General features: G+C 59.6%; 2 protein-coding genes across 6 annotated transcripts in view; one reads left to right on the top strand and one right to left on the bottom strand.

Annotated features, from left to right (window-relative positions):
* Positions 1-3,308, top strand: part of RNF216 (ring finger protein 216) — a 76,066-nt gene extending 72,758 nt beyond the window's left edge. For all 5 annotated transcript variants that reach the window (XM_053992193.1, XM_053992191.1, XM_053992192.1 and 2 more), the window contains one exon: positions 327-3,308. In XM_053992193.1, coding sequence (XP_053848168.1) covers positions 327-646 — 320 coding nt within the window. In that variant the 3' untranslated portion in view covers positions 647-3,308. The remainder of the gene's footprint in view (positions 1-326) is intronic.
* Positions 3,309-5,202: 1,894 nt separating this feature from the next.
* On the bottom strand, positions 5,203-16,408 carry FSCN1 (fascin actin-bundling protein 1). Its single transcript, XM_053992407.1, has 5 exons — positions 15,537-16,408; positions 8,659-8,815; positions 8,058-8,179; positions 7,642-7,809; positions 5,203-7,550 (listed from the first exon to the last, which is right to left on the bottom strand). The coding sequence occupies exons 1-5, from the start codon at positions 16,357-16,359 to the stop codon at positions 7,348-7,350; spliced, it is 1,473 nt and encodes a 490-aa protein (XP_053848382.1). The 5' UTR covers positions 16,360-16,408; the 3' UTR covers positions 5,203-7,347.
* Between the last annotated feature and the right edge of the window lie 507 nt (positions 16,409-16,915).

Below are 16,915 nucleotides of genomic sequence, written 5' to 3'. Positions count from 1 at the left end.
GACTGTGAGCAACCACAAGATTTGTGTCCAGCTCTCACGTGGCACAGGTGTTGTGGATGTCTCTGCTTGGCAGAGTAGCTGAGGGGCAGCAAAACCTCTGAGCTGTGTCGTGGGGGGCACAGGGGCTGCCCCACATCCCACAGAAGGAAATGTTCCCCCTTTGTGGGGTGGTGTTGGTGAAAGGAGCCAGGCTGGAGAGCTCATGGAGCAGGGGCCAGCAGTGGTGCTGTGGAATGTGCTTGGAATGGGGGATGCTGATGCAAATGTCAGCCCGTGGACTGAGCTCGTTTGTGGGGTGACTGCCCTTTGCTCTCCTCCCCGTGCAGAGAACAGCTTCAAGCGCATCGGCCCTCCCGTGGAGAAGCCCGTGGAGAAAATCCAGAGGATCGAGGTCATCCCCAGGCCGGTTCCTCAGAACTTCCACCAGCCCCGGATGCCCCCGTACCCCTTCGTGCACCCCCCGTTCCCCCTGCCCCCCGTGCGCCCCATGTACAACAACATCCCCCTCAACATCGGCCCCATCCCCGCTCCCTACGTGCCCCCCCTGCCCAACATGAGGGTGAACTTTGACTTTCCCCAGATCAACGTGCAGCTGGAGCACAACCTGCCTATGCACTTTGGCCCTCAGCCCCGGCACCGCTTCTGACCTGCCCCCACAGCACTTGGCGGGGTCACCACAGGGCAAAGCCACCCCATAATGTCACCCCCTCCCCACTCCAGCCCCTCTGGGGTTTAGGCAGCAGCCAGGGGTCTCTGTGTCCCTGCCCTGCACCCTCTCGAGGGCTTCTCCAAACCTTTGCAATCCAACATTTCAACCTGTGCTGCGACAGGGTTTGGTGCTACATTTCCCAGGGGTGGAATTCCCCCCTGAGCTGGGCATCCAGATGTTTTGTTTTGATAAAGCCTGTTCAGGCAGCTGTTGGGAGGAAAAGTGAGACTTTGTAGTACACAGGGATACAGCTGTTCCTTGGGGAATTTCCAAAAATCCTGCCTTCCTGCTGGCCAGAGCAGTCTTGTAGGAAGGGAGGAGACACTTGGCATCCGAGTAAGCATAAGACCTTCAGGAGTGAGGTAACAGGAGGCAGCTGCCCCAGCCTCTGCCTTTGGTGAGGCTCAGGGCTGGGGTTCTTGTGTTCTCCAGCATCCCTGTATCCTGCTGGCACCTCCCAGCAGAAATAAATTGTTCAAAAGCAAGTTAGTGCAGCATTTTTAGTGTTCCTTCCTCTCCAAGCAGAGCGAGGGGCTGCAGCAGCTGTCCCATTGCTCAGGTCTTGGTATGTCCTGTTTGGGGGTGTTAGGATGTGGCAGGAGATTTGGGCACCCAAATCTTTGGCTGGATTAAACTTGCCCCCTTTGAAGGGCTCAATTTTTCCCTCCAAAAGTGTGTGCCCCTCAGCTTCTGAAACGTGGCCTTTGCTTTGCTGTTCTCATCTGCATCCCAAACCTCCCCCAGCTTCTGGCAGCAGTGCTCAGGCAGTTGTGGAACCACCTGGAGCCAAAGCTGTGCCCTTTATTGCAAAAACTGCCTGGGAGACACCCAGATAGACGTGTAGGCAGTGATGTGTCCTGTGGTAGGAAAATTGGGAGTGTTCCCTGTAGCTGCCATGAGCTGGGAGCCCCCCATACCCAAACCCTCACAACCCAATGGGCAGCTGGAGCCTCATGCTGCAGGAAGCTGGCTGCTTCCACAGCACCAAATAACTCATGAAAATGTGTGTGTCAGCTTAATTGGCTTTTGAAAAGTGTGTTAAAAGTTAAACCTGAGTTATTGCTGGGCTTAGAAAGTGAGGGAAAAGCAAAACTTCCTTGTGAGAAGTGAGGGGTGCAGTGCTGGCCTGTGGGAGGAGGGTGGCACGAAGCCCTTTCTCCACATCCCTTGGCTGTGCTGTCTGGTACAGGCCCCATCTAGAAAAGAAAATGGTTGGAGTGGAAAAAAACCCTCTTCCAGGAATGTTGGGCTGGCTTTTAGCAGCCCAGTTGTTTTGTTGTTCTCCAAATGTTTTGTTCTGGCCTTCATCCTGTTCTGTCCTGCTGGGAACTCTCTGGGTGCATTTCCCCTCCTGTCATTCCCCCCTGTATTTCAGCATCCAGGTGTTTTGTGGGTTTATTTGTTTTTTTCAGGTAAAATTCCCTGTCTCCACCTCACAGCTTCTGCCAAAGCCCCACGTGCAGCACTCTGGGACCCCGGATCCCCTCGGGTGTGCAGGGGGCACTGGGCACAGGGTGTCAGTGGGATGCTCCTGGACAGGGGCCTGGGACAGCATTTGGGGACTGTTCTCCCCAGGAAGGTCTCCCAGACTGGAGGACTTCCATGCCTTTTGGAGCTGAGTGTTTTTCCGTTGCCTGTGGGTCAAACATTCCCTGTGGAGCTCTGGCTCCTCTGTGCTGTGGCCTCTCCAGCATTAATAACCAACTGCTGTTCCTTGCTGCTGGAATTTTCTATTTTGAATTAGTTCGTTCCTGGCAGGGGTCTGGGGGCTGCAGGAGCTTTATCACTTGCTGCTCAGCTGGGCTTTGACCAGGTTTAAATCCTGCCTTGCACCGATTCCTGCAGCAGCCAGGAGCAGGAATCCTGCTGGATTTGGGGAGGGAGGGCTTTGTCACAGCAGCTGCTGAGAAAACACACCCAGGTCAGAAGAAGCAGTGGTGGCTTCCCTCATGGGAAAGGAATCCTGTTTGTTTAATAGCTGAGGTTTTATGGGCTCAGGGGCTGGTTTGGATGAGCCCTCCAGGCTCTCCAAGGCATTTGCCCGTCCTGGTGGGTGCAGGAGGGATCAGGCAGTGGAGGGGAGGCACAGCTCAGCTGCTGAACCAGTGCCCCAAACTAAGAAGGAAAGAGGATGGTCATCCAGCAAAAAATGGTGCTCCAGTCCCATCTTTTGGTGCATGTGCAGGGATGTGTGGGCATGGAGGGCTGAGCCCTGGCAGAGGGAAGTGTGGATGTGGAGCAGAGGGGCTGGAGAAGTGTCAGCAGAGGTGGCACGGGGAGGTTGGTGGCTGTGATCCATCGGGGTCACTGCTGCCCTGGCACAGCTGTCATGGGCCTGGAGGATACAGAGGGAAGGAAGGAAGGGCTCCCTGGATCCCCTGCCAAAGCCAAGGGCTTATTTGTGCCTAAGAGAGGATAAATCAGTGCCTGGTCAATGCCCAGCACACCCAACACTGCTCCTTTCCCTGAGGAAATACCCATTGCACCAAAAACTTGCAGCCCAAGCACGTGGCTGCTCCTCCCCTCTAACCCAGGAGATCTCAAGTTGTTTCTGAATTTGTGTTGATTTATTAAAAAAAAAAAAAAAAAAAAAAAAAAAGAGGGAGAAAGCCCAAAATTTACTGAGCCACCCAATCCAGCCTGGACCTGGTCTCTAACTCTTGCATCCCAGTTTCCCTCCTGCCTCACAGTCTTTGGAACCACTTGTTTAAAGGTTTTGAAGGCAAAAGGAGGTTGCTGTGCCCAGGCTGATCCCATAACAGGTACTTCTTACAGCTGATTGCAGTGTCCCATTTACTTGCCTTAAAGGTGGAGAGAGAAACTTAGTATTTGCACTTAGCAAAACGTTGTATTAAAAGAAAAAAAGACCTGTAAAGATGTGCATGTTCTGCAACTTTGTATAACAATAGCTGAAAATAAATAGGTGGTTTATTAAAAAAAAAAAAGGAGAAAAAAAACAAAAAAATATTTTTCTTTATATTCTGGTAGTAAACAGTTCTAATATTCTGTGTGTAAAAAGTTCTTGTATTATATTGTAATTTGAATTTTTTGTAAATAAATTTGTGCACTCTGGCTTTCACCTGTGTGCTTTTCTTACAGCCATGACCTTGTCCTCCCATCCTGCCTGTGCCAGCCTGGTGCTGGGACAATGCCAGGGAGTGGGGCCAGATCCCAGCCTGTGCCAGAAGAAGCTCCCCAGGTTGCAATTGACCCTCCTGGAACAGCTTAACCTGTTCCATGTGCTCCCAAGGAGAAACTGGATGGGATAGAAAATGGTTTCCAGTCACTCCTTTAAATAGAAACCAGGATAGGGGGAAGGCTGAGGGGATTTCCCCTCTTGCTGGAGTGGTGGTGAATGATGGTAAATGCAGAATCCAGCCTTGAGGGGGAAAAAAGGAAATGTGTGCTGGCAGCTGGGGAAAGGGGAAGGGGGAGAGTCCTTCCTGCAGCTCCAGAGCCCCTGCCCTGGGGGGGCACCCACTGGCAGAGCTGCCTGCTCCCCTGGCTGGGTGTCACAGTCTGGTGTCACAGCCAGGTTTGTGCACACACAGATGTCACAGTGAGGCCGAGTGCTACATCAGAGCTACTCAGCATTTCCTGCACTGGTCTGATTTCTCCCTGTTTATGGTCAGAACTGCACATCCTTCCTTCCTTCCTTCCTTTGGCCCTTGCAGGGCTCACCCCCACCCCCAGTCTGATGGTGAAGGTCCCTCTAGGCAATGCCATCCCCCTGTCCCCCTGGGACGTGTGCCTGCGGGGAGCTGGGCAGCCTCCCATCCCAAACTGCCTTTTCCAATCAGCTTTACATTTTCCAAGGCAAGCAGGAGCCTGTGGGTGCCCAGCCAGGCTGTGGTGGGCAGGGAAGCTCTGGCTGCTCTCGGTGCAGGTGCTGGAGGTGCTGTTGGTTGAGGTTCAGGGCTGCTTTCAGTTGTCTTGGAAGGGCTGGGGGCACATCCTGGCTCCTTTGGCAGGATGAGGGTTGGGGTGGGCTTCCCTTCCCTCATTAGTCCTTGCCCTTCTCCACATCCCTGAGTAAAGGAGGCTGATTGCTGACCCCACCCAACCACGCACCCAAACCCCCCATCCCAGCGCTCTTCCCTCCCATCTGGGCCATCCTATGGAGGTGAAACACCCGAATCAAGAGAAAAAGCTCTGTGGGGGCACAGCTTTGCTCCTGGCTGTGAGGGCAGCAGAGCTGGTTTGCAGATCAGCTGGTCCTGACCCATCCATGGGTCACCCATCCCCAGAGGCCCCTGGGCTCAGTGGCTTCAGGCTGCTCTGAGCATCTCCAGAGGTGACCCAGCCTCCAGCTGGCTTTGGCCTTACACCTCTTTGGAGCCTCTTAGTCACCCTTCCCTTCCCACCATCTCCTCTAGAACTCTCTAGAACCAGCTCAGCTTTTGTCAGACAAAGGCACCACCGCCCCAACTCTCCACGCTCAGGCTCTTGCCTCGTTAAAAGGCCATTGCAGCCCCAACAGACCACACACCAGGTTGAATCCGAATGCAGGTTTTATTTTTTAATTCATCTTTCTCCATTTGAAGCTTTTTTTTTTTTAAGTTATACAAATGGCACTTACAAAACAAAAATAATAATAATAAAAAAAACCAAACAAACCCAAAACTTAAATTTTCAGAGTGAGATGTTTTCAGAGAGTCACGACACCCGATAAGAGGAAACAGGAGAGATGTTCGACCTAGTGTCACACGGGAGAAGCCGGAGCAGGAATTACATGGGTGGGAGCGTGACAGGGATGGGGAGGAGGCGACACAGGGAGGGGGTGAAGGCCAGCGAGAGTGTGTGTCAAGTCACAGGGTCACACAGGGCTTCAAGACACTCGGTCCTTCGAGGGGCAGCGTGGTCCCTGGGGGGACACGTGGTGCCGGGGGGCGCGGGCAGCCCCTGGATGTGAGCGCGGAGCCGAGCTAGAGCCCCAGCCGGGATCCCCTGTGCCCGCGAGGGACCCCGGCCCAGAGATGTGCCCCCGCCTGGGGACAGCCACTCGCTCTCCCAGCTGAATTTAGCACCAAGCTCCTGTGGAGGGGAGTCCCTCCTCATGGCTTTAAGGCTGACGAGCCCCTGCCTGGCCTCCGGCAGTAGGGACCGGCCCTGGTTTGGCACGGCAGCGATGCCGAGAGCACCCTTGGCGTGGGGTGGGACCAGCACTCCCCCTCTCCAGAGGGGGCCCACGCGGGAAAAGGCTCCTTGGTGTGTTTGTAGGGAGCAGATACCGGCCCTGGGAAGGCCCCAAAGGATAAAGTGCCTTTCAACACCCTAAGGAACACACAGCATCACCCGTTACAGACAGCGTTAAACTCTAATGCAGACCTAGTACAGACAACAGCTGGTCACACAGTGCCATGGAGAGCATATATAAATAGAGACTAACAAAAATACTGTTTTGGTCTTTTTTTTTCTTTTTTCCTTTTCCAGTAGGGTTGCGATTCATGAGAGCCCAGCCCAGGTGCCCTGGGGGTGGTGGGAACCAGGAGCTGCCCCCTCGGGGTGCCCGCGGGAGCGGGCGCTTCCTAATTCAGCATCAGGTGTTCAGTGATTCGCTTCACTGTTCCAGTATTTTACGAGAGAGAAAAAAAACAACATCGAAGGTACTGAGCAAATACCACTGTGCAAAGTTTGCTAAGGAACTTTTCTATTCTGTAAACCAAAATCTGCAGTTTATGCTTCCAGCCACTGCCCCAGGATCACGTCAGCCAGCCCGGCTCCTGCCGGGACCGAAGCCCACTGGAGATGGGCTGGATGAAGCCCCCACCCTGGCATGGGCTGGCTCTGTGTCCCCCCACGCCCTCCACTCCAGGCACAGCAGCAGGATCAGCCTTGGGGCAGGCTGGACCCACCATCAGGGTCTGGGATGCTCCTCCAGAGCCAGAAGCACAAGGAGGGGTGGAGGGACAGGAGGAGCACGGGGCTCCATGAGATGAAAGGCTGAGGCTTTCCACACAGGATCACCCTAAAGAATCATTTCCAGGTGTTTGGGAAGGGGCAGCTTGCTGGCCCTTCCACAGGGATGTGCTGGCACACGCCAGCCCCATCCCCAGGGATGCTGTGATATGTAAGGTCACCTCTTAGAGCTCAGCTGGGGGTGAACCTGCCCCACAATCCAGGAGGGGAGAGAAGCTGCTGGGACCAGCCAGCTGAGCCAGCTGAGCCCAGCACCATCGCTCCACCCCTGACTGGAGCAGGGCAGGACAAGACAGATGCTCCAGGGGACACTGGCAGCACAGTCTGAGGCTGTGCCAGTGCTGGTATGGCAGAAGCGAGCACAGAGGTGATCTTATTCCCTTTTTTTAATTGAGGAGAGGAACATGAACTACCAAGGTGATGCTCAGGGCCAGGAGGGGGATACGGCCATTTCCAAGCCCAGCAAACCTGGAGGGAGGCAAGGATGGGGGGATAGAGACAGACCCCTCTACAAAACTATAGGCAGGCAGCCCCACCACTTTTCCAGTTCTTACAGGGATTTACGGAGACCCACCTCCCACATAACGCACCAACTCTATGGCAGGAGGGAAGGGCAAGCCAGTCTGAAAATCCTGTTACAGAGAGGAGAAACAGAACCCAAAGGAAAAGAGGACAGGAAGGGAAAGAGAAGTTGGCAACGGGAGGTACCCTAAAGTGCATTAATATTCCCAGAGGGTGGAGGCGTCGATGGTGTCGGCCGATGCCTTGAGCACCCCGGCGTGGTCGCCCTTCAGGTATTTGCCATTGATTTTGATGGCCACTTTGTTATAGTCGCAGAACTCAAAAAAGAAGTCCACGGGGGTGTCGCTGCTGCTGGTGACGGACGACTCGTTCCCCACCATCCAGTACTTCCCAGTGGTATCTGCAGGAGAGGGGACACAGTGGCCTCATGAGCCACCACGGGGACCCCGAAGGCCACCACCCCCCAGCCTGCAGCTACCCTGGGGACTCACCCTTGATGTTGTAGGCGCCGTCATTGAACTCCAGCTGGAAGACGTCGTAGGACGAGCGGTTGGAGTCCAGGGTGCCGGTGACCTTGCGGCAGCCGATGAAGCCGTGCTCGCCGCGCAGCACGATGATGGGCCTGTTGATCAGCTTCATCACGAAATGCTCCGTCTCGCCTGCGCCGAGGGGACAGCGGCTGTGAGAGCAGCCAGGGGGACACGGAGCCAGAGCCCAAAGCTGGCAGGCAGCGGTGAGGAGCAAGGGCTGTGCCCTCACCCATTTCTCACCCACCCCACCTCCCAGCACGTCAAACAGCCACTAAGATAACTTATTGCCTGAGCATCACTTGGAAGAAGAGACTGGCTCTGGGGGGAATTCTTTCATCCCCTGCTGCCCTGGTGTGGGGTCCCCAAGGGTGCCTTACCCGCTGTCTCCATGGAGGCTGCCAGCTGCCCGTTCTTCTTTGCCGTCACGTACTTGCCGTTGGCAGCCTTCAGGGTGATGCGTTTGTCACACCACTCGATGTCGAAGTAGCAGCTCGCATTCCTGTGGGGCAGAGAGGACGATCAGGGGGGTGTGATGGAGGGCGACCCTGCCACTGCCACCCTGCTGGCTTGGAAAGGGCCACGGCTGGATCAGGAGAGCCTGATTCGATCTGTTTTTGCAGGATGAGCTGTGCTGTGGTGGCCATCCCGCTGGGAAGCCCTCGCCCCAAGGGCAGGAGGCAGGCAGGCAGCCAAAGGCACTTCTGGGGTTTCTGCCTGGCTCTCGGGTTTGAACTGCAGGGCAAACATTTCGACAGCCCCAGCCGGCCAGGAGGGATTATGTGGCCCCAGGGACTTCCAGAGCATCGTGGGCGGCAAGCCCCGACCCATCCCTGGCTTTCCCAAAATGCACTGCCTGTGCTGGGAAGCGTTTGGGATGAACACCCAAGCTGGAAAATCCCCCTTGAATTCCCCTGGGAGATGCAGAGGGTGCTCTGAAGCCCAGGCACCGCCCTGAGCTGCCGGGGGCAGGGGACTCACTTTGTGGAGGCGGTGGACTGGATGCCCCCGTTGGAGGTGAGGGTCCAATACTTCCCGGTGTAGGTCCGGAAGGCGCATTTCTTGGTGTCCTTGTTGATCTCCAGCTGGTAGGTCTCCTGGTCACCCTCCTCATCCTGGTTGGCCGAAAGGTCCATCCCTACAGACCAGAGACAGACGGAGTTGGGGGGTGGGACCACAACCCCCCTCCAGCAGGTCCAGGTGGAGGGCAGCCCAGGAAACCCAACTGAGAGGGGCTCCTGCTTCCTGGGTGAGCTTTGGAAGCTCCCAAATCCCTCACACGGACCTCCCCTCTGGCATTTGGGGTTCAAATCCAGGTTTTCATTTGGTTATTTGGTGTTAAGGTCTTAAACGAGGGGTGGGCAGCCGTGAGCTTCCACTCCTGACCCAGCAGCTCCATCACAATGAAGCAAAGACCAACAGAGATGTTTTATAGGGAAAAGGGCTGCAGTTTTTCCCCAAGGTGACAGCCAGGTTACTCAGCCCATTAGCAGAGGCCACTGCAGCACCCATGAATCCCAGCTCGTGGCGTGTTTAAGGACCATGACAACGTTTTTCATCCACAATTGTCACATCCCACTGGGGCACTGAGGTGTGCAGGGACAGGAAGCTCCGGAAAGCCCTAGGGCAGCCAAGCCTTTCCCTGACTCTCCAAAATCATCAGCACCAGCCTGTCCCCCCCAGCTCTGCAGCCAGGATGGCCCATCCCTGTGCCCAAGGGGCCAGAGACAGCTTTTCCATGCAGAGGTGGATGCAGCAGGTCCTGAGGCCACCAGCCACAGCCCTGGGCCACCGCCAGCCACGTGTGCATCCTCTGAGCCTGAGCAAACCTGCTTAGTCAGGGCTAGTGGGGCCAAAAGTGCTCCAGAGCTCTCCAGCTTGGTGGATTTCAGCCTAAAAACACTTTGGGGATGCAAGCCACAAGCTGTAGCCAAAGCCAATGGCCAAGCTCAGTGATGGGTTTTGGGAGGGAGCCGGGGTGCAGAGCTCAGCCCCAATTCTGAGCTTAGTGAAATGGGAGTTTAGTGGAACTGGATGAATTTTCCAGAGCCAAACACACCTGCATCCCTCCCTGCTGCACAAAGGGGTGCAAAGGGTTCAAGTCCACATTCTGTCTAGTTCTGGTCCTCTCGCTAAAGTAGACATGGAGGTGCTGGAGCATGACCAGAGAAGGGAAATGGGGCTGGGGAAGGAGCACAAGTCTGATGAGGATCAGCTGAGGGAGCTGGGGCTGGCCACGTGTTCAGCCCCTCACACCTCCACGATGCATCCCAGTTTCTTGGCTGCTGGGATTTCTAGCGCTGTGCAGACTCTGGAAGGGCTCCAGGGACTGCAGCCTTGGTGGCCCCACTGCTCTGGGAAGCCACCAGGAGGTCCCACCAGCTGCACTCAGCTGTCCTGCAGACACAGCTCCCCGGGGCTCCAGATCACCTGTCTGTGTCTCCAATCAGGCCCCATCCCAACGCCCGGGAGCAGCCTCTGCTTTGCATATCCATCACCTGCCTTTCCCAAAGGGATCAGGCTTTGTTCCCAAAGGGATCAGGTTTTGAAGGCTTCACTTTTTTGGCCATAATCTTATCTCCCACATCCCAGCTGGCCTACAGCTTCCACCTGCTCACAGCACCCCTCTCTCACCAGGCACCCTCCAGCACCTTTTGCTGCTCCCATCCCTGGAAGTGTTCAGTGCCAGGGTGGATGGGGCTTGGAACAGCCCAGTCTAGTGGAAGGTATCCCTGCCCATGATCCCTCCCAACCCAACCATTCTGTGATTCCACAACTCTTCTGATGGACACGCAGCCACCCTGGTGCTTCCTGGGTATTTGGGCAAGGCAGGGAGCAGCGGGTGCTGATGGCCACCAGCCCAGCCCCACTGGCCACGTCCTCGGCTCCCAGAGCCATCCCACAGCCGCCGCCTCCCAGCACTGCCGGGGGCTGAGCCGGCGGTTGAGGGAACATTTGGTTTTGATTTTGCATCCCGGCGTCAGGCAGCTCCAGCCCCAATCCAGAGCTGTAAAACGGAGAGAGAGGGGCTCTGCGGGGGCTCACGGAGAGCTTGGGCTGTGGGGAGGTGACCCTGCAGGACACAGCCCATCCCTCGAGGCTGGCAGCACCCCTGGGCCCCCCAAACTTGTGAGACCTGTGGTTTGTGGGGGAGGAGTGGGAGTGGTGCTTCCCCTCACTGACTTTTCTGGGAAGAACTCACTGACCTGCAGGGATCAGGCTGAGCAGAGCCAGGGGGATCCTGGAGACAGGACAGGGAGTGCCAGGAGCCTCCAAACACTGCTCCCTGTCCCCAGAGCCCCCTGGCATGGAGCACAGTGCACACACCGGCCTCCCCCACCTCTCTGCCAGCCCATTTTCCACACTCGCCTCGCACGGAGCTTTGGGAGCTTTGGCTTTCCCCGCTGCCTGGAAGGAGCCGGCAGCAGGAGGGTCTCCCACCGCCCCCTCCCCAAAAGCAGCGTGGGGTTGGGTTACAGCGACTCAGCACAAAGGAATGCGGCTGGGGCAGGAGGAGGCTTCAAAGGGCTGGAGCTGAGCTGGAGCAGGAGAGTTGGGGGCTCAGAGAGCTGGGGGCTCGGAGCTGGCGGGATGGGGGGAGCTGCAGGAAGCACGGGCTGCGTGTGAGGCTGCAGGACCATGGAGGGTCCCTCAGATGTCCCCTTGGGGAGGACAGGCTGTCCCCACAGCCACCCCCCCTGCTGTGGCAGCCCAGGGCTGTGGCACGGGGCCGCGGCCGCTCCCACTGCAATCACGGATTAATTAACGCTCTTGGTAAATTTACAGTCTGGAGCTGGCGCTGCTCTTCCTGACCTTGACGAAGCTGCTAATTACAGCTGCAGGCAGGAGAGGGACGAGCACACGGCGGCTCTTTGGGTGGGGGGTGCAGGTACGCCTGCACACCCCAAAATTCCTGGCGTGGGATGTCCTGAGGCTCTGTGTGCAGCAGGGATCTTGGGCAGAATGCAGAGCTTGGGAAGGCTGAGGCTTGTTGTCACCCCAGAGCTTCCTAATGCTGAATCCCTGGGCTTGGGGTGCTCAGAGAGCAGGAAAGGGCTCCCCAAGCCCTTGGCTGCCACAGTTTCCAGGCTTGTGGGTTTGCAGGATTGATGCTGGAGCCCTCGCTGCTCTCCAGCCAGGACTGTGGATGTACCGGGAGGCCCGTGGCCATCCCAGAGCAGGGCCACACCTCCCTGTACCTCCTACAAAGCCGGGCTTCTCTCTCTAAAGGAGCAGAATTTGTTGGAGCTCTGTTGACTTCCACACCACGGGGAACTGCAGACGCAGCGTGGGGGCATTCAGGGCAGGTAGAAAAGTTTCCCTCTGCACTCAGCTCACACAGAATGTCTCCCGTGAGCCGTGCTGGGATGCTAGTGAGAGCCAGCGGGATGAGCTCCATCGGGAGGAGCACCTTTCCCATCGTCCAACTCTCCTTTCAAAAACCCCAGGGTTGTAGCTGAAAACACCCAGCCCAGACTGCCCGGATTGCTCCACAATCCAGGGCCAGCAGCCTGCAGAGCCCCCAGGCCCTCGGGGCAGGATTTCAGGGTGGGACTGGAATGCTGTGCCCAGCGCTGCCAGCACAGGTCGGGTCTGGGCTCCCTGTGGGCTCTGGCACCTCCACCCAGCGCTGCACCCACACGGTGCTCAGAGACTGCTCCTGCCCCCTCCCTGCCCTTCAGCTGGGCTTGCACTGCACCCCTGCAGAAATCCAAACAGGTTTTTGTCTAAATCAAACAGCCTGGAGCACGGGGAATCAGCAGCTCCTCTGCTGAGGGTGCAGCTCTGCAAAGGGGTCACGGGTAGGGGTGAAACATGAATTTCCTGAAAAACCCACCCCTCCTTCCCTGTGGATTTCCTGTGGCTTTGTGGTATCCCCCAAGTGTCAACAGGCCACTTGGCATCTCCAGATGAAAATCTACATCCAAGCCTGCGTGCCCCCTGCCCTGGAGCCACATCTTCCTGCCTTGCCGTGGCACGGAGATGAACTGGAGGGGGGAAAATCCGGCTCAGCCCATGCCGGGAGGGCTCCTGGCCCCAGGGCAGAGCTCCCCACTGCTAACACCGCACGTCCAGGCTCGCTCGCCCTCCTCCCCAGATCCCGTTTCCTGGAATTCCTCACTCCCGAGCCAGCCCACCCTCTCCCCCACGCGGGTGGGGGGCAGGGGCACACCTCGGCCGGGGGGGGGCTGGCAGGGGACCAGCGGGGAGGACGCCAGCGCTCTGCCCCCGGGACCCTCGCGCCCACAAAGCGCCCTTTGTTGCCGCAGCCGGGCTAGAAAGGAGCCATTGAGCGGGGAGGAGGCTGCTCGCTGCTGGCAGCGCCCGGCTCCGCTCGTTTTGAGGTGCAAACGGGAGATGGGAACTCTCAGGGAACCCGGGGATCCTGTCCTGCTGGGGCTGGAGGAAGGAGAGGGGTACCAGAGATACCCCCAGCGCCTGCCCCGGAGCAGAGGCAGGGCTGGCACCCATCCCTTGCTGCCCCAGGGCTGTTTGTGTCGTGGTCCCCGGTGTGCAGGGGATGCTGGCACCGGCCATCCCCGGGACAGGGAGGAGACGCCAAGCCAGGAGCTGACTTGGCACTGGTGAGACAGCACTGTTCCAAAGCTGGATCCCAGCCAAGGGAACCACAGAAGAACCCATGGACCTATCCCTGCTCCTCCCATGAGGCAGAGTGGGGACAGCCACTGCCATCCCTGCTCCCTCCTTGACTCCACACAGGAACAAGCTCCTTTTTCCCGCGAGGCTGCGCCGAGCTACAGTCACTCCCGGCCCGCATCCCGCATCCCCCATCCCCAGTGGCCATGGGAGCATCTGCCAGCAGCACGGAGCTTATCAGCTCGGCGGGGGAAAGGGCTGTCTGGGAAGGGCTTCCTCCGACGGCTGTTTCTGCTGCCTTCTTGGTAACCTTTGGGACACGGCGCTTTCACAATGGGAGGAGGATGAGCCCCAGAAAGCGGCGGCTCCCAGCCTTTCAGTGCCATCGGGAAGGATAAACCGGGTGGAAACGGCTTCTCCAGCCAAAACGGACTCGAGCGAGGATGTGCAGCCCCAGCGCGGCCCTTCCCGCTGTATTTTGCTTGGAAAGGGGCCGGGCACAGCCCAGAGCCCTCTGTTGCTGGGGAGATTTGTTCCCCCCCCTTCCCGCTCCCCCATCCCTTCCGAAGCAGACAAAGCCGGAGGGTCGGCCAGCAGCATTCCCACCCGCTCCATGGGGTCTCCCGCCACCACGGGGTCCTCCACCACCACCGCTCCGTCCCTCACATCTCCCCCCACATCTGGTTTTCCCATCTCTGGTGACAAAGGGCTGCAGCAGCCCTTCCCCCACGGCGCTGCGGCAGCCTCCCGCCATCGCCATCCTCTCCTCCTCTTCCCCAAATCCCCGTGCCTGGGAAAACAATCCCCATTGCCCATCTTGGCAGATTTCATTATTAATTTTTAATGGGTTACTTTGCAGGATTTGCCCTCGGACAGGAGCAAAGCGTGGAGCTCCCCGCACGGAGCTGCCCAGGCACGGATCAGGGTTAAGCAGCAACCCTGAAATACAACATATACACACAAAAAAAATTCCCCGCTGTTCCTCCAGGCTTTGCTGCATGCTCGCACCCATCCCACACCCGGCGTGCGCCGGCCTGACCTGGCGCGCCGGCGATGAGCCCCGGGGCACCCACGGCACACACCGGGGACCCCGGCACCGCAGAATGGGGACCCCCGGCACCCCAGAGCGGGGACTCCCCGTCTTCCAGCACGGAGCCCCGGCTGCGGGGCTGGGATGCTCGGTGGGCACTCGCGGGCAGCGGGCGGCCACGTGCCCGGGGAGCTCCGAATGTGAGCGGATCCCCGAGGCGGGTGGCACCCGAGGCGGGTGGCACCGTGGCCCCTCCGGCGAGTGGAGGGGACGGGGACGGTGCAGCGGGTGCGGGGAGACGGCGGCCTTTGCGCGGGGGGATGCAGGATGCGGGAGTTTTGGCAAAGCCCTTTATGTAACGCTGCTACCCAGCCCCCCCCCCCACCCATGGGAACTCCATGGGGGCAACCAGAGCCCCCGGGGGGACCCGCAGCCTCCCCGCTCCGCTGGGCAAATGGCTCAGCCGTGCTCGGGCGAGGGGGAGATCGGTGGAGGCTTTGTTGGGCGAACAATGAGCTCCAAAGGAAGGAAGGCGAGGGATACAGCCCTGCCTCCTTCACGGCGAGGGAAGACTCCATCCACACCCTCCCAGCCCCCCTCCCTGCACCCCAAGGCAGGCCCCTCGCCACCCCTGCTCCCCCCGGGCGCCCTGCAGAGGCGATGGTGCGGGAATGGGGGTGCCGGAGGGATGGGGGCCCCCAGGCAGGCGATGCTGAAGGGATGCGGGAGGGGGAAGGGATGTGGGAGGGATGCGGGGGGATCGTGATGGGGGTTTGGGGGAGGGACCGCGGGCAGCCATGCTGAGGGGTGCAGGGGGTGCCCGGGGGACATGGTGGCTTCAGCGGAGGGGTGCGAGAAGGGGTTTGAGCAGGGGGAATACGCCACTACGGAGGCGATGGCAGAGGGATGCAGGGGGGCACTCTGTGGGGTGGCTGCTGAGGAAGGCAGCGGATGTTGGGGGCTGGGGGCAGTGCTGGGGGGGGGGGGGGGGTGGCATTTCGAGGTGGCGATTCTGAGGTGATGGAAGGGAAGTGATGCCGGAGGGATGCAAGGGGCTGCGCGGGGCGGGCGATGCCCGATGGATGCAGATGCCGGAGGGAGCCAGGGGGCTGCTCGGGGCAGCCGCTTCCCGAGGGATGCAGGAGCGCACCCCGAGGCGGCTACAGCCCTGGGACTCCGGGGCAGCCGAGGTGTCCCGTTCCCCCCACCCGCAGCCCCCATCCCCTCGTACCTTGCCGGGTGGAGACATTCCTATCGTTGCCGGCTCGCAGCACGACCTGCGGGCAGCTCTGCTCCAGGGCGAAGAGCTCGTCCTTGCCCACCTTGGCGCTCTTGCCCGCCTTGAGGGTGCCGCTGGGCCCCGAGGGGGCCAGGTAGCGGCCCTCCCCGTCTCGAAAGGCCACCTTTCCGCAGCGGAATTCCAGCGTGAAGGCGGTGCCGGGCTCGGCGGCGGGGACCAGGCGGCCGTCGCTGCGGAGCAGGCGGTGGTCGCAGCTCTGCAGGCTGTACCGCTGGTCCACGAACAGGAGGGTGATGAGCGCATCCACGCCCCAGGGCACGTCGCGGTCCACGGCCAGCTCGTCGCGGCGGGGCCCCAGGTGCGCGTAGCGCTTGCGGGCCAGGCTGTAGAGGTTGGCCTGGGGGTGCATGGCCAGGTGGACGCTCCACTTCTCGGCGGGAGAGACGGCGGGGGCGAAGCAGGAGAGGCGGTCCTCGGTGCCGCCGAAGAAGCGGCGGTGGGGCTCGGACTGCAGCGACCACCGCCCGTCGCCGTGGGCCAGCACCAGGAACCGGCAGTCGGGGCCCGGCTCCTCGCTGTCGCAGCTCACCCGTCCGTCCTTGTCGGCCGCCAGGTACCGGCCCAGGTGGCTCTTGAGCAGGACGGCGCTGGAGTCCTCCCCGTCCTGCTCCAGCGTCCAGATCTGCTTCTTCTTCATGCTGGCGGCCGAGGCGTTCACCTTGAACCCGAACGCCTCCGCCGTCAGGTACCGGTTGCTGCAGTTGATCAGCCCGAACTGGATCTGCACCGGCTCCGCCGTCCCGTTCGCCGTCATCCTGCCCCGCCGCCGACCGACACCGAGCGACCGACACCGAGCGAACGACACCGAGAGCCGCCGCCGCGCCCGCCCCGACGGCGCCGCCTTTATAGCGCCGCGGCCGCGGCACCGCCTCCCGCACCCCCCGCCCGCCGGGGCCGCCCCCCGCCGCGACCCCCGCCCGCCCCCCGCACCGCCGCGGGGCCCCGGGCAGGGCAGGACCCCGCCAGGGGCAGCGAGAGCCCCCTCGAGCCGCAGGACAGCGTCCCCGCCTCCCTCCTGCGGGACTCCCCTGCATGCAGAGACCCTTCCCGGCGTGACAAAAGCCCCCATGCGTTGCAGGATCCTCCCACGCTGTAGGACCCCCAGTGTTTAACGGGATCCTTCCATGCATTTCGGGAGCCTCCTTGAGTTGTGGGGCACCCCCGCTGCATGGCAAGAGCCCTCCCTGCATTTCAGGAGCCCCACACAATGCAAGTCCTCAGTTCATGGCAAGAGTGCTCCAAGCACAGCAAGAGCCCCCTTGAAATGTAAGATCTCCCCAGAAACTGGAAGACCCCAAGACCTTTCTCTG

The sequence above is a fragment of the Vidua macroura genome, chromosome 16 (assembly GCF_024509145.1).
Source record: "Vidua macroura isolate BioBank_ID:100142 chromosome 16, ASM2450914v1, whole genome shotgun sequence".
Taxonomy (NCBI): Eukaryota; Metazoa; Chordata; class Aves; order Passeriformes; family Viduidae; genus Vidua; species Vidua macroura.
The sequence above is the reverse complement of the archived record's forward strand: the minus strand, read 5'-3'. Positions and strand labels throughout refer to the sequence as shown.